General features: G+C 39.7%; 1 protein-coding gene across 1 annotated transcript; it reads left to right on the top strand.

The window, feature by feature from the left end:
* Nucleotides 1-3,097: 3,097 nt before the first annotated feature.
* LOC135195602 (proteasome subunit alpha type-2-like) lies at nucleotides 3,098-10,832 on the top strand (the record flags this gene model as incomplete). Its single annotated transcript, XM_064221928.1, is given in 4 exon segments — nucleotides 3,098-3,246; nucleotides 8,791-8,981; nucleotides 9,831-9,972; nucleotides 10,677-10,832. Coding segments are annotated over 4 exon segments (530 nt in total), but the record flags the coding sequence as incomplete, so codon positions are not given.
* Nucleotides 10,833-15,462: the final 4,630 nt, after the last annotated feature.

Below are 15,462 nucleotides of genomic sequence, written 5' to 3'. Positions count from 1 at the left end.
ATCTGGAAACAGAATGGATTGTGGGAATTATAGAGGTATAAGTATCATGGATACTGTAGGTAAGATATATGACATATTGTTATTAAATAGACTGAAATTATGGTTCAGTATAGATAAGTGTCAAGCTGGAGCACAGAGGAAAAGAGGATGTATAGAACAAATATTGTCATTAAGACTGTTAATAGATTTGGCTATCTTCAAGAAGAAAAAACTGTATATAATGTTTGTAGATTTCAGTTAAAGCTTATGATCGAGTTCCCCGAAGAAAAATGATAAAAGTTATTTTGAAGGAACTAGGATGTGGGAAAAGAATGTTGTCTGCAATTCAAGAGATGTACAGTAACACTAAAAATGTTTTAAGAACAGCTGTGATCGAAAGCTCTGTCGGTGTTCGGCAGGGAGCCCCCACTGTTTGTTTACTGTTTGTCATTTATATGGATAAAATGGTTAGGATGTTAAAAGATGCAATTCCAGTCGATGGTTTTTTGGGTAGTTTACATGTGCTTTTGTTGATGGAGACACAGTGATTGTTGCCACTTCTCGAGAAATGTGTATTAAAAAATTTGACAGTATGATGAACTACTGTAATGAATATGGCATGCAGCTTAATGGTAAGAAGAGCAAATTTTTCGTGATAAACAAGAATGTAGGTGACCAGTTGCCAATAAAACAGCTCAAGGTCAAACTGTGAGTTACTGTGACCATTATCTCTATCTAGGAACTTGGTTCACAGATGACGGGAAGTTGAAAACTTGCCTCTCTTTACATCAGCCTAACTGGCAATCAACCTTAAACAAGTTCTCAATATTTTGTAACACGAATACCAAGATGCCATTCTATTTTAAGAAGAAAGTTTTTGAAGCAGCGGCGACTTCATCCTTGTTTTATGGGTCAGAAACATGGTTAACAAATGCATTACAAAAACCAATAAGTAATTACAATCACTTAGTCAAAAGTTTGCTAGATGTGAGGGTAAATACCTGTACAGATTTTGTGTTTGGTTGAGTCCTGGGATGCCCCAGCGAAAAATTCATTGTTGGCCCAAAAAACGGAAACGTTTTCTTATGTCAAAGTTGTCTGACCCTGATATGGATGAGCCTTTTCATGTTGTATATGGAATGTGTAGGGATGCAGATTCCCCTGGGTACAGATTTATTCAAAATTCCCTAACCTTTAATGACCAAATTGACCCACTAGACGACATCGTATCATCAATTAGAAATAGACCAACTTCAGCAACTAAATTATGTTTACTTACAGAAGCAAACTGAATCCCAACTTGGAAGTTCATAGATTATATACCGATAAATTATATGTCGCTGATTACATTCGCGTAGCTTTCAGTCGCTTACGGTTAATGTCCCATAACCTTTGTATAGAAACGGGTAGGTGGAGCCGAACTCCTCCAGAGTTAAGGGTGGTGTGCCTGTGATAATAGCTCTATTCAGTTGCCAATAACAGCTCAAGGTCAAACTGTGAGTTACTGTGACCATTATCTCTATCTAGGAACTTGGTTCACAAGATGACGGGAAGTTGAAAACTTGCCTCTCTTTACATCAGCCTAACTGGCAATCAACCTTAAACAAGTTCTCAATATTTTGTAACACGAATACCAAGATGCCATTCTATTTTAAGAAGAAAGTTTTTGAAGCAGCGGCGACTTCATCCTTGTTTTATGGGTCAGAAACATGGTTAACAAATGTATTACAAAAAACCAAGAGTAATTACAATCACTTAGTCAAAAGTTTGCTAGATGTGAGGGTAAATACCTGTACAGATTTGTGTTTGGTTGAGTCTGGGATGCCCCCAGCGAAATTCATTGTGGCCAAAAAACGGAAACGTTTTCTTATGTCAAAGTTGTCTGACCCTGATATGGATGAGCCTTTTCATGTTGTATATGGAATGTGTAGGGATGCAGATTCCCCTGGGTACAGATTTATTCAAAATTCCCTAACCTTTAATGACCAAATTGACCCACTAGACGACATCGTATCATCAATTAGAAATAGACCAACTTCAGCAACTAAATATGTTACTTACAGAAGCAAACTGAATCCCAACTTGGAAGTTCATAGATTATATACCGATAAATTATATGTCGCTGATTACATTCGCGTAGCTTTCAGTCGCTTACGGTTAATGTCCCATAACCTTTGTATAGAAACGGGTAGGTGGAGCCGAACTCCTCCAGAGTTAAGGGTGTGTGCCTGTGATAATAGCTCTATTCAGGACGAGTCACACGCTCTCATCAATTGTCCTCTGTCAATGCCGTGTAGACATAATACCAAACTTAAGTTCGAGTCTTTGAATACTTATGTTAAATGAAAGTAATTATATTACTGATTTGTGTGCATATGTTTATGAAGTTCTTCTTAGTTATAATAATATGCGTCTTTGTCTTCTGTTTTATGTTTTTTTTCTCAGTAGGTTTTTCTCTCTTTTGCAAGCGTTGTGTTTGAGACTTAACAATAATAAGCCAAGGTTTATAGGTGGATATGCTTTTTTCTTTACTTTTTTCGTGTATATGATATTATGTGCTGATGTAATATGTACTTGATGTTTGTATTTTTTTTTGTCATTATGGGCCTTGTACTTACAGAAAAAAGAAGAGATAGCTATCTACTCTGTATTTTTTTTGTATTGTATCTTTTTTGGGACAAGTTTGTACTTATATGTTGTATATCTTGTCAATAAAAATAACTAACTAACTAGGAAGAAATTTCCCGTATTGATACCAGAGGGAAGTACAAAAGAAGACAAGTAATTCGCACTACGAACTAGTATGAGCAACTCTGTAGATATAAAGATATAAGGAGACTAACGAATTTTCTTACAGAATCAGATAACGCATTTCTTTATTGCAGTGAAAATTAATTCCCACTCATATTGGTCAAAGGTTCCACTTTTGCGACATGAATGTTTGTGATGATTTACCTGTTGTATAGGCTATATTGATTGCAACGTGAGATATTTTAGGGTATTTCCATAGAAATACAGCACAAAAATTCATTGCTGAAATGTTCTCGATTAAAATCTCATCGTAGAATACAGTCACGGGAAATAATTAATAATTAACCTTGTTTTGAAACGCAGAACTTATTGTTTTGGTCCCCGAACCTTTCAAAAGAAGAAGAAAAATTCTTTGTTGTCAAACGCCGGTGATTCAGTGATATTGAGTCGAGTGTACTGTGTATTACCTAGAATCATGGCCACTGAACGTTACAGCTTCTCTTTAACCACTTTTAGGTATGTAAAATAGTGGTATTTTGGTTTTACAATGATATAATGATCACGAGTAGTGTTTTTGGGTAAGAGTGCATACGTTTTATCAAATGGGGCAGAATTGAAAACGAATGTACAGCTACTTTTAATAAAGCGGTGTGAGTGACTGGCAGTTTTGAGTGGCTGCGGACTGGAAAGAAAAGTATCCAAAATTGTATAGTAGTTTTAGTTGTTGACTAATTGTGATTTTGTTAACAGAAGAATACCAAATATGGAGCTGTGCTAAACGGCTGATGGTTAAATTAGCTTTAGCCTAACAAAACGAAGACGTAATTGGGTACTAGCCTAGAAGCCTATAGCTAACCAAGTCCTAGCCAATTGCTGGTGCCGGCATGTGTAAACTGAGCTAAGCTTCTTAGCTTAGGATATCTAGGCAAGCTCTAGTTAGATACTAGAGTACTGTCTGGGCACTAGTACAATGATAGGCTACAGTAATTTCTCCCCAAACACATACTAATCGTAGCGTAGGGTTAAACACCGCTGTAGGGCCAGACGGCCACCTGTATGGCAGCGCGGCCACTTTCCCTAAAAATACTAACTAGCACTGCCAGCAGGCTAAGTTACAGGTCAGTCACAAGCCAACCCACGTGGAAGCAACACCTCGAGACCTCTACTTTCCTCTCGAAGTAAGTAGGGTAAACAACCGACTACCGAGGTGTTGGCCACCCTCCGAAAAAGTACTTTAACACGTCCTGACACCGGAGATGGTCATCAGTCATGAGTTGTTGGTGGTGATAACAGGAGCTCAAGACCTTTACTCTCCTTTCGAAGTAGCTTAAGTATTTTCTCCAAAGTTAGAAATTAAGGCCATATTTTAAGATTTAAACAGGGGGTAATGAAAAGGGTGGCCAACGCAGTGCCCACAACCCCAAAACACTTTCGAAGTTTTACTTACAACTCCAAATATTTAGAAGATTGACACCATCTCGATGTTTGTGGAGTCGCTTTTGTCAACAAACTTCCCATTTCCTGTGCTAAATCCGCACACCACTTGTACCCATAGACGCTGGGGGGCTTTCATCACAACAATCGTAACCCCGACCTCTAACCAGCACTTATTCGTACTTATTCAAGGGGACTACGGCATTCTTAGCAGCGTTTTGCGTTTTTCAATTGTTTATCAGTGTGTCATTGGTATGTGTTTACCCTTCAAACTGGGTTATAATACTTACACAAAACCCAGGGAAATCATGTGAAACTTAGTCATATCTATTTGTAGTATATATATATATATATATATATATATATATATATATATATATATATATATATATTATATATATATATATATATATATTATAGCAATTTTATCATTACTGCATTACTTGACAACTAGAATTCATGGAAACAGTTTGTAAATGCATCGGTGTATGTGTGAAGCTCCACTAGATTGGCAATGATTAGTCATTTTGCCGTTGTCTGCTCACACTTCAGAAATATCTGTAATTTTTTGGGGTTAATTTGGTTGCAAAAAAGGGATAATAGACATGAATTAAATAAACATTTTGAAGTAACAAAGTAAAGTTAAACTAAATAATGAGTAAAGTAAACAATTAAGGGAATAAAGCTTTGCACCTCATAAACCGTGTACTCGTGTGCTGCCCATAACTGTGTTTGTGGAGTGAGCGCTTAGGAACCAGGAACCGCAGCGTGGTTCAAGTGCAATTTGGAGTGAATCAAGACCAAAATGTGTATAATTACAATCAAATAAGCACTGTGGAGTTTCAGTTGTGATGGCAGTGAGGATAAAACCACCAATTACAAGGTAAAAATGAATTTCAGTTCAAACCATGACCCCGGGGATAAAAAGTTTCATACTTTCTCTAATATAGGCAACAAAATGTTGTTTTATTGTGCTGATTACAACTGCAATAATCTTGAGTAAGATCAATAAACGTTACATATATACGCTAACACTGGTTTAAATGAGGGCTGGGAAAGATGGTGGATTGTCTGTGGTTGTGAACGGCAAGTTACGGGGTTGCCCCCATATTGGATTTCAAAACTTCCTTAAAAACATATTTTACAAAGAGCTCACATGCTTATTTTAGTTCGTGTAGCGCTTTCATATATCACATTATTTTGACGAAACTTCAATCTTTTGAATGGTATGCTTAAAGATGTAATTGTATTCTTGTTTCACCAATTAAATATCGAGTGAATAAGGCCGAGCCACGCGATGACAATGGATCGACTGTGGTTGTTTACCCTATATATGCAAATATTGTTCAAATGAGCGCTGGGAAGGCTAGGAAGGACATGGCTGTGACTGTAAAACTGAGTTGCACTCACAACCATACCAAGCCATATTGGATTTAAAAAACTGTCAGAACACATATTTTACGAAGACTTCACATGCTTATTTTACTTCGTATGGCGGTTTCATATATCTCATTTTCTTGACGAATCTTCAATCTTTTGAATGGTATGCTTGAATATTGAATTGTGTTGTTGTTTCACAAATTAAATATCAAGTGAAAAAGTGGCCCATTTTCCCGATCAAATGGCCGCACAGCGATGTTTTACCCTATAGTATGTTACCATTGCTAATTTTCTGACATATCTTGTCTCCTACGCCAAGGCTAGCCTATAGTAACCGATATAATTTTCCCAGGGGATCCCAGGCAAACTAGGGGTAATTCTAAGTAGTAACTCTATCCATACTTTTACCTTGGAAATTGAGTTTTTCTAGTTTTAGCAAGTACTTCTAATGAAGAAGTAGGGTAAAATGCTGAAGTCAGCCTCTATTGTAGCGTGACCACCTTCCCGAAAAAGTACTTTAACACGTCCTGTAACCCAGGATAGACATTAGTTAAGAGCCAGCGTCTGTTGAACCAGTAGTACCTCAAAACCTCTACTTTCCTCTAGAAGTGTTTTCTCCCAAGTCAGAAGTTAATGCCATAATTTCCAATTTTTGGAAAGGTGGTCATACTATGGTAGAGGTGGCCACCAGGTGGCCGTTCAGTATTTCACCCAAGTTATCTTTTAGTGGTCAACCATTATGGGGGACTTTGAGAATTTGGGATATTGTGTCAGGGAGAACACGTAAATAAAGCAACCATGTTTGTGTTCTGGAAAAGTTTGACAGACATGCAAAACGTCAGGTAGCCATATGTCCCAAGCAGGGAGAGGCAGAGGGAAGGAGAGCAACATGGATAGGGGAGTGTACTTGCACCCATAAAGGGTGAGAGAAGGGGAGTGGTTAGGCAGAGTTCTGGGCCTGCACAAATAATTTTTAACTGACACAAAACAACTTCTACATCAAAAGCACAAAAACTATAGGAAAAATCAATTTCCAAGGTAAACGTAGGTGCGAAGCAGTTACTCATCCCTCTCTCCAGGATGATAAGGGAAGTGTTGAACAAGTTTTGCTTGCACGAGAATGTGTCATTGATTCTGATAGGATAGCTCCTATTTGTGCCTTAAGGTATTTTCATCAAGGGTTATCTTCTCTGGCTCTGATAGGGTACAAACTGGCAAAGGTTTTTCGAGAGGGGCTGCAGAAGCTATTTCAAAATGCAGACGTCAATTTCCATCCAACATCTACTGAAGCAAGTGGTCAATTTTCCATAGTCGGTGCAAAAGTAATATAATCTCTTCTTAGACGACTGACAGAGATTGCATGTTTCCTTTTGTTTCTGAGGACCTTTGAGGGCTTGTCTTCTTCTGCTATAAAAGCCTACAGAGCTATGCTTAGTTCTGTTTTCAGGCATAGAGGCCTGGATGTGTCCTTGAATCAGGACCTTTCAGATCCTATTAGACCATTTGACACAAAGTCCTGAAATGTCTTTCCAGACGTCCCCTTGAGCCTTTGAATTTCACTTCATTTAGAAACCTGACCAGGAAGACCTTTTTGGTAGCTTTGGCAACAGCCAAAAGAGTCAGTGAGATACAGCCCTTTGACAAAAGAGTTAGACTCTCAGAACACGACGCAGTCTGCGCCTTTACTGTAGGATTTCTCACTAAGAACATGAATCCTTCCAAGCCTTGGCCTTGATCCTTCAGTAGTAAGAGTTTAGCAGAAATATTAGGATTGGAAGATGAAGAGAGCGTCCTTTGCCCCGTGAGAGCATTAAAGTGTTATCTGCACAGAACTAAAAAAAATTAGAGGTCAGATGTAAGTCAGTATTTGAGTCTCGCTATCTTCGTGATGTGGAAATGGGTTTTAATGATTGCAGTATCTTAGGATCTTATTGATGGCTGGCATGGTATTTGGGGGAGGAAGTATGTATAGGAAGCTTTCTTACCAGGTAAGGAAATAACAAACATTGTTTCAGTACTAGCAGATATTTTATTCTTTCAAACTCAGTACGTGTACATTCATTAATGTTTTGGGGGTAGAATAGTCCATGTATCCCACATCTTGTCAATGTGGGAATCAGCTATGTACATAATTACTTGGTAAGTTACTTATATAAAATTTTTATTATTGTAATAAAATAAGATTCTAGATATACTTAACAAGTAATTACAGAATGGGAGCCCACCTACCTCCCCTCTAAACAAGTAATTACCGAATGGGAGCCCGCCTGCCTCCCATCTAATGGACAGTAAGCATAAACAAATTGGAGTTTGCTCAGTTGTTTCTCTCTTTCCTAAAGTGGGCAGTGCCAGTTACCTAAACCAAAACAAAAAAATTGCTCCTGTGAATTTCAAATTTCAGTTGATGCTACTAGAAATTGATAGCTATGTACTGTGCATTCCAGAGGCCATGACATTGTGTTATATCGTAAACAACTTTTAAACCTACATGTGGATTTCCATGCCGCTAAAGTATTGAGTGTTTCAAACTTCGTCCTAATTTTTGGAAGTACTGTGGATTACCATATGTGTTTCATCAACTTTTTTTGCTTAAGAAATGAGGTTAAAGCTGCACTTAGCCACCAAACCATCCACATATGTGGTAATGTTTTATCAGTGACATTGGTATAGCCTGTCCTCCAATACGTATATACCTTTAAAAATGATTATTTGACTTAATATAATTGTCCTTTTACCTTTCCTGGGCCATAAAGATTTTTTAAAACAAATTGATATGCTACTGTATGATGAGATATAATTTTTTTAAATAATTAGGTAAGGGAGATGACTGTGTCACAGATATGTCATAAAGCTCCACTTGTTTGAAACGGTCTGAGGAAAGGCAAGACGTTGGTCTTTTTACTAAGAGTAAACAGCTTAATTAAACACATCTGTCAATTCAGTGTATTGCAATAAATTAGGACAATGTTAGAAACATGTCAGTGCTTTAGTAGCATGGAAATCCATACGGTTTAAAAGTTGTTTACAAAAAACTCTTATTTCATGGCCTCTGGAATGCTTAGTAATTACTTGGTAAGTATGGATAAAATCTTATTATATTAATAGAAATGTCAATTTAACTGAGACTGCAGTTCATTTGATAATCATTACAATTTTGAAATTCTAAGTTTTATCCTTTAGGTATAAGAAATTGTTCATATGCATAATGTACATATGTATGTTATTTATACTTATAATTATTTTCAGTCCTTCTGGAAAGCTAGTGCAGATTGAGTATGCACTGGCAGCAGTAGCAGCTGGGGCTCCTGCAGTTGGTATTAAGGCTAAAGATGGAGTTGTCTTGGCATCAGAGAAGAAACACAAGTCAATCTTGGTTGAGGAACATTCCATAATCAAGGTTGAAATGATTACAGACCACATTGGGATGGTTTACAGTGGTTAGTAACCACCCTTTTGTTTTTGTATATAGTATGCTTTGTTTGGGGCTATTTTATACAAGATAACTAGTAATATCACTGAACTGTAAAGCAGTTTACCCAAGGAGGTTAATAGCTGTAAGCTTGGTGTAGTTTCTTTTTGGGGTTCTGCTGATCTTTTGGAATGGCATCTTAGTAAATGAAAACTTTCAAAGCTCACAAGCATTCATGAACAGTAAGTAGTTTACGTAAAGCATCTTGAGACCCAGTCAATGTTGAGCTGATGTGACTAATATGTATGAAAACTATTACGATAAAGGAAGAATGGATCAGAAGAGTGGGAACAGAGGATAGAGGGAATCAGTACAACATGAAAATTGTATAGAAGTAAGATAGCTTTAGCTTGCTAAGAAAGTTATAGAAGAAAGTAGAAAGGAAATTTTATTATAATGATTAAAAAAACAATTGTGGCTTTGCTTCATAACGTAGGCATCCACAGCAGAGGTAGTATTATTGTGAGAAAAGAATAAGTTGTCATTTATCCTCTCTGGAGCATCCCAAAGAGTATAATGTAGCTCATCTCACCATCCCCCTTCCTTTCTCCTCAATTTACATGCCACCACAGGACAGTCAGTGTGAACTCAATTTGGTCTCTCAAATCTGAGTTAGATTTAGGTATAAGCTGGTTTCCTTTAATGAGAAAATATATTTGCATAAGCTAATTGGCATGAAGTATCTACAGGAAACTTAAAACCAGTTTAGGCTCAGCACAGCATTTGATGGGACATTTTATCTCAAGTCATGCAATTTTATGTACAATGATGTTGATTTAGAGGTTGAATTTTCTCCATGTCTCTTGTAAACTTATAGGAATGGGACCAGATTACAGGCTGCTAGTTCGCCAAGCACGGAAGGTTGCACAGCAGTATTACCGGACATACTTGGAGCCTATCCCGACAACCCAGCTAGTTCAAAGACTAGCTGCTATTATGCAGGAATACACTCAGTCAGGGTAAGATAAATTTGTATGTAGTGCATGCTGTGTTATTTTAGTTGATTATCTGACCCAGGAAAGTTCAGTAATGCTATTTATTTCTACATTTGTGTGGTAGTGTTATCATTGTATCCCAGGTGCCTGGCATGTATGAGTAAACACTTGATTCAAGATCATCCGTAGTCTCATTTGATTTAGAATGGTGGGAATCAGTGTTCCTCCTTGAAAAATTAACATGGTTATTGTAGTTCAGTTTTCACACTGCTGTTTCTTCTTTAATAGAACAGTGCATTAAGTTTTTTAAACCATTCTGATTTGTGAATTAACTTACAAACATTAAAGTAATTAATTAATGAGTGGCAAAAATCTCAATAGAGGAAGAGCTCACTATCAGTGTTAACCTGATCTCTCATTTAGAGAGGAAACAAACTCAGATTTACACATAAATGACAGATGCACATTTCAAATACTATGGTATAAGGGAATGTTGCTCCAAGAATTACAATAATATGAAGTATATTTAAGAATAATATTTAATTTTCCTTGAATTCATAGTAAGATTTGTGTAATTTTAATAGTACAGTAATAGTTTTGAATAAAGGAAAGCTGTGGGTAATTATTTTCCCCTTTTGACAGAACACAACCAGACTCCTCCGTCATTAATTCTACAGTTACGCCTAGGATTAAATGTTCTGTGTGTAAGTGAAGTCTCTCTATTTCAGAGGTGTGCGACCATTTGGTGTGAGTCTGTTGATCTGTGGATGGGATGGTGATCGCCCATACTTGTTCCAGTGTGATCCTTCAGGAGCTTATTTCCCATGGAAGGCAACTGCAATGGGGAAAAATTTCATAAATGGAAGGACATTTTTAGAAAAAAGGTTGGTTGAATGTCTTTTTCTCATTTTATTTACAATCTACTTACGTATTATTGTGAGATGAAATATGTAGTAACCTAGATGATTGTTATAAAGGTGTACAGATGTAGTAGGTAGTTTACAGAGATAGGATGTTACTTAGTTAGACACTACCCTACTTATGAATGAGTAACGTTCTGAACAGTTTATCATATCTTGATTGTATAATACGTATAGTCAATACAGTATACTATATTTTATTTTCATCCAAAGACAGATTGCTACATTGTACATGCATGTTACATAAAATCTAAATAAGTTGTGATGATAGTATAGTACGGTACTGTACAGTTGTTTGCCTTACCTTTGAAACTGCTAGCATAGGCTTGAGGTGGTGGATGATAGGAGGAAGCAGTCAATGGAGGTGGGAAGGCTCTTTAGGTTGAAGGCACTGATTTGAAGAATTGGTTTTAAGAGTTTGTATTGTGTTTCTTTTCATTGTATAATATACAATAACACCACATAGCATCGTTGATGGTTGTTGCTATTTTTGAGAATCTCTCAGCATTTTGGTCCTGGTTCTCAGAAATAATTCAAGTTTTTTCTATAAGAGAAAACCCTTTTGCCATCAATTTCTTTTCACACTTTGAAGAAGTTGTTCTTCATGTTCTGTTCCTTGCATTTCTTCATTCGTCAACTCCTCTGAATGAGACTCAAACAGCTCTTCAGAGTCCTCTTCCCTTAAGTCAAGCTGTAGCTTTTCACTTAAGTCAACGAGACTGTTAAGGATTCCCTTTTGCCCCTTCGTCCTTATTAAATCCTTTGAAGTCATTGGCAAACTGTGGACATAAAGCCTTACATGCTCCATTCATTTCGCTCTCACTTGTACTTCATGCCATGCCATATCAATATTCTTGGTGCAATTATAAATGATGCATCCCTTCCAAAAGTCACATAAGGTAACACTAGGGTCATTCACTTCCTTCAGTTGCCTATAAGTACAGCCAATATAATATTTCTTGAAATTGGCTATTATGCCTTGATCCATTGGTTGAATGGGTCAAGTTATGTTATGCGGTAAATAGACATTTAATGTATACACTACCTGGGCAGGTATATATATAGCTATATTCTCTGTTCCACCTGGCAGAAAATTTCAAAACTCGCGGCAATCGCTAGTAACCTATTAGTAGTTCAGGCAACCACCACCCCGTTACCGTGGCGCTAGCGCTAGGAACCGTTCCCAATTGGGCCAGATTTTCTCTGCCAGCCGAACCGGCAACATTGTTGGTGGTTCCCTGCTAGAATTTTCATTCTCGTTGCTGACTGATCTTGGATTTGGTATTGTACTCGGAAACGTTAGCTTGGCATTCGCTTTGGATGTTTCTTTAAAAAGATGTCTGACTCTGGAAGTATGTTTAGAGTGTGTGTAAAAGAGGGGTGTAAGGTAAGATTGCCGAAGCTCGGGTCGGTCGACCCTCATACCGTTTGTAAGAAGTGTAGGGAGAATGTGTGTACTTGGGAGAATAGATGGCATTGATGTGAGAATTTATCAGAGAAGGAATGGAAGGTCTTTATGAAATATGTTGAGAGACTTGAGAAAGATCGTGTAACAGGAGATCTGTTTCTCGTAGTGAGAAGTCAAACTTCTTCGGGTAAAAGGAGTGATTGTATTTCCTCTCCAGCTCCTTCTAATGTAGAATTGGTAGTTCCCTTCTCCCCAGGTATCTCCTGCGCCCGCTGCTGTATCGAGGAGACGAACGACACAAATATTGTGAAAGTGTTCGCTGCCCTTGGCGTCCATGGGCGACCAGATACAGCGACTTACAGATAAAGTTAGTGCTTTCGATGTCAGTGAAAGTGTAGTGGAGGGGAGTCTGATCGTCTCTCTCGTGCTCCTAGACCTAGACCTCTGTCAAGCTCCCAGGCACCCAAGGGAGAAGGCATGTCGACAGCGAAGGGAGGCGAGAGAGGTTTTGTCACGGTCAGGCGTACCCTTCGAACAGTCCTGTTGCAAGTTCCCAGGCTGTTGCAGTTCGCCGCAGGAAGGCGTAACTGGGAAGTGTGCGTCCTCGGAAGGTTCGACTTCCGAGCGAGAACGTCGGTATGCAGTGGTGTCTCGCCCACTCAAGAGGACGTTCAGGACGTCAACGGCTCTCGAGAGACAGGCGCAAGACAGTGAGGCTTGGGAGTAGTCCTGAGGTGTTGTCCATCCTCGGAAGACGGGGACGCAGTGCCGATCAAGAGGAAAATGGATTTTTCGTACTAGAGAGGACGCAGACGCACTGGTGTATACGTCCAGTCTCGGCATGGTATTTCCATGGGAGAATCGCCTCCATCTTCTTATAGTATCCTCCCCCTCGTATTTCATCCGTCGGGTAGAGTACAGGATCGCTCTCCTTTAGGTCGCAGTCCAGCTCGTAATCCTCATCCTTCATCGTCTACCATGCAGGAGGATAGTACGAAGCATTTCTTAAGGGAAATGCAGTCCAAGTTGGCAGTACTGGTGAAGTCTTGGGATGCTACTGAACAACCATCGTCGAGAGCGTAAGGACGATTTCCTTTCCATTAAGTCTTCTAAAAGGGAAGACAAGGACGCGTTCGCCGAGGACGCAGGGCGAACTGGCGCTAGGAGGAAAATAGTTTCCGAAGAAGCAGGACGCAAACGTCAGGACGCGGGACCAATGGTGGACGCAGGACGCAGGCGGCAGGACGCCGATGCCTCGGTAGCCGCAGGACGCAGGCGGCAGGACGCTAGTCCGTCAACGAAGCGTCAATACGACGACGACTTACAAGACATTTCTTCAGCAGAAGAAGAGTAGGAAGTAATTGAAGGAAAGAATACGGAACCTTCTTCAGATTATAAGGTTCCTGACTTCACGTCTTATTGCTGTTTTTGAGGGGGTTTAATTTAAACCGACAGCTCCGTTATCCCCCTTATCACAGTTTTCCAAGACTAGGACTCCAAAGAAGTCCCTCTTGCCTGAAAATGACGATGTCAATTTCGGCGAAGAAGGCCCTTCAACGGGTGAATGACTGATGAAGGAGAAGAAAGAAGCGGGAAAATACTCTTTTGTTTTTCCTCCAGCTAAGTTAGCTTCTAAATCAGGAGTATGGTACGCTACTGGAGAAAGTCTAGGCCTGGGAGTACCTGCCTCCGCCCAGGGGGACTTCTCCAGTATAGTAGACAGCTCACGCAGACAGGCGTTACAGTCGGCCAAGGTCTGGTGGACGTCTTCGGAATTTGACCATCTATTTAAAGGGATTTTTATTTGGACTTTCGAAGTCTTCAATTGCTTGGATTGGTCTTTGGGAGCGCTAGCGAATTCCCTAGGAGAAGAGGATTCGCAGGACTTCGAAACAGCTAAGAGCATTATGTCCTGCATGGATAAGGCTCTTAGAGACGGAACGAATGAGCTGGCTTCGTTATTCACAGCAGGAGTGCTTAAGAAGAGATCGCTGTGTGTTCGTTCGCCTCAAAAGGAGTTTCTAACTCTCAGAAATCGGAGTTACTGTTCTCTCCCCTTTCTTTCGAAACAGCTGTTTCCTTCAGAGGTGATTAGGGATATAGCTCTATCCCTTTCGCAGAAAGCCACTCAAGATCTTCTTTCGTCTTCAGTTAAGAAGTTCTTACCAACCAAGTTGGTGAAGAGACGCCAAAGGATACTAGACCGTCGCAAACAGCCCTTTCGCAGGAAGAACATTCGCTCGACCCGCCTTTAGGGGTAAGAGAGTACCCGGCGAAAAGAGGAGCCAAGACCCCCTCTAAAGAATGAGAACTCAGTCCCCTCCAGACGACAGTGGGAGCCAGACTTCAAGGTTTTGGGAAGTTTGGCAAGAAATGAAGGCAGATCCCTGGGCTGTCAACGTAGCTCGGGAAGGATACAAAAGATTCCTTTCTTGAAAAGACCTCCTCTCACAACATCTCCGTAGAGCCCTCGGGGCAAATTACAACGATTTAGAGAAGAAAGCGGCTCTGTGGGAGCAAGTAGCTTCCATGCTAGAGAGAAAGGAGCAATAGAACCTGTTCTGGATCACGAATCTCCGGGATTTTACAACCGTCTGTTCCTGGTTGCAAAGTCCTCGGGAGGTTGGAGACCAGTGCTGGACGTAAGTCAACTGAATCTTTTCGTAGAAAAGACCAAGTTCACTATGGAGACGAACGATTCAGTACTGGCAGCGGTACGTCCAGGGGACTGGATGGTGCGACTCTGGACTTACAAGACGCATACTTTCATATTCCGATTCATCAGGAAGCAGGAAGTATCTAAGGTTTGTGATTCAGGACAGGGTCTTTCAGTTCAAGGCCCTATGCTTCGGCCTTTGCACAGCCCCTCAAGTGTTCACGAGGATGATGTCCAATGTGGCGAGATGGTTACATTTAAGAGGGATCAGAGTGTCCTTGTATCTGGACGACTGGTTGATAAGATCCCAGTCAAGAAGTCAATGTCTGGAGGACGTGAGTCAAACATTGGACTTAGCAAAGACTAGGTCTGGTAGTGAATATGGAAAGTCCCATTTGGAGCCCCAACAACAGATAGTTTATTTGGGGATTCAGATATCGGCAGTGACTTTTCGGGCTTTTCCGTCCCCGAAAGGCAAGCCCAATGCAGTCAGAAGGTGCAGGACTTTCTAAAGAAAAGACCGATGCTCT

This window comes from Macrobrachium nipponense, chromosome 16 (assembly GCF_015104395.2).
Source record: "Macrobrachium nipponense isolate FS-2020 chromosome 16, ASM1510439v2, whole genome shotgun sequence".
NCBI classification, from domain to species: Eukaryota; Metazoa; Arthropoda; class Malacostraca; order Decapoda; family Palaemonidae; genus Macrobrachium; species Macrobrachium nipponense.
The sequence above is the reverse complement of the archived record's forward strand: the minus strand, read 5'-3'. Positions and strand labels throughout refer to the sequence as shown.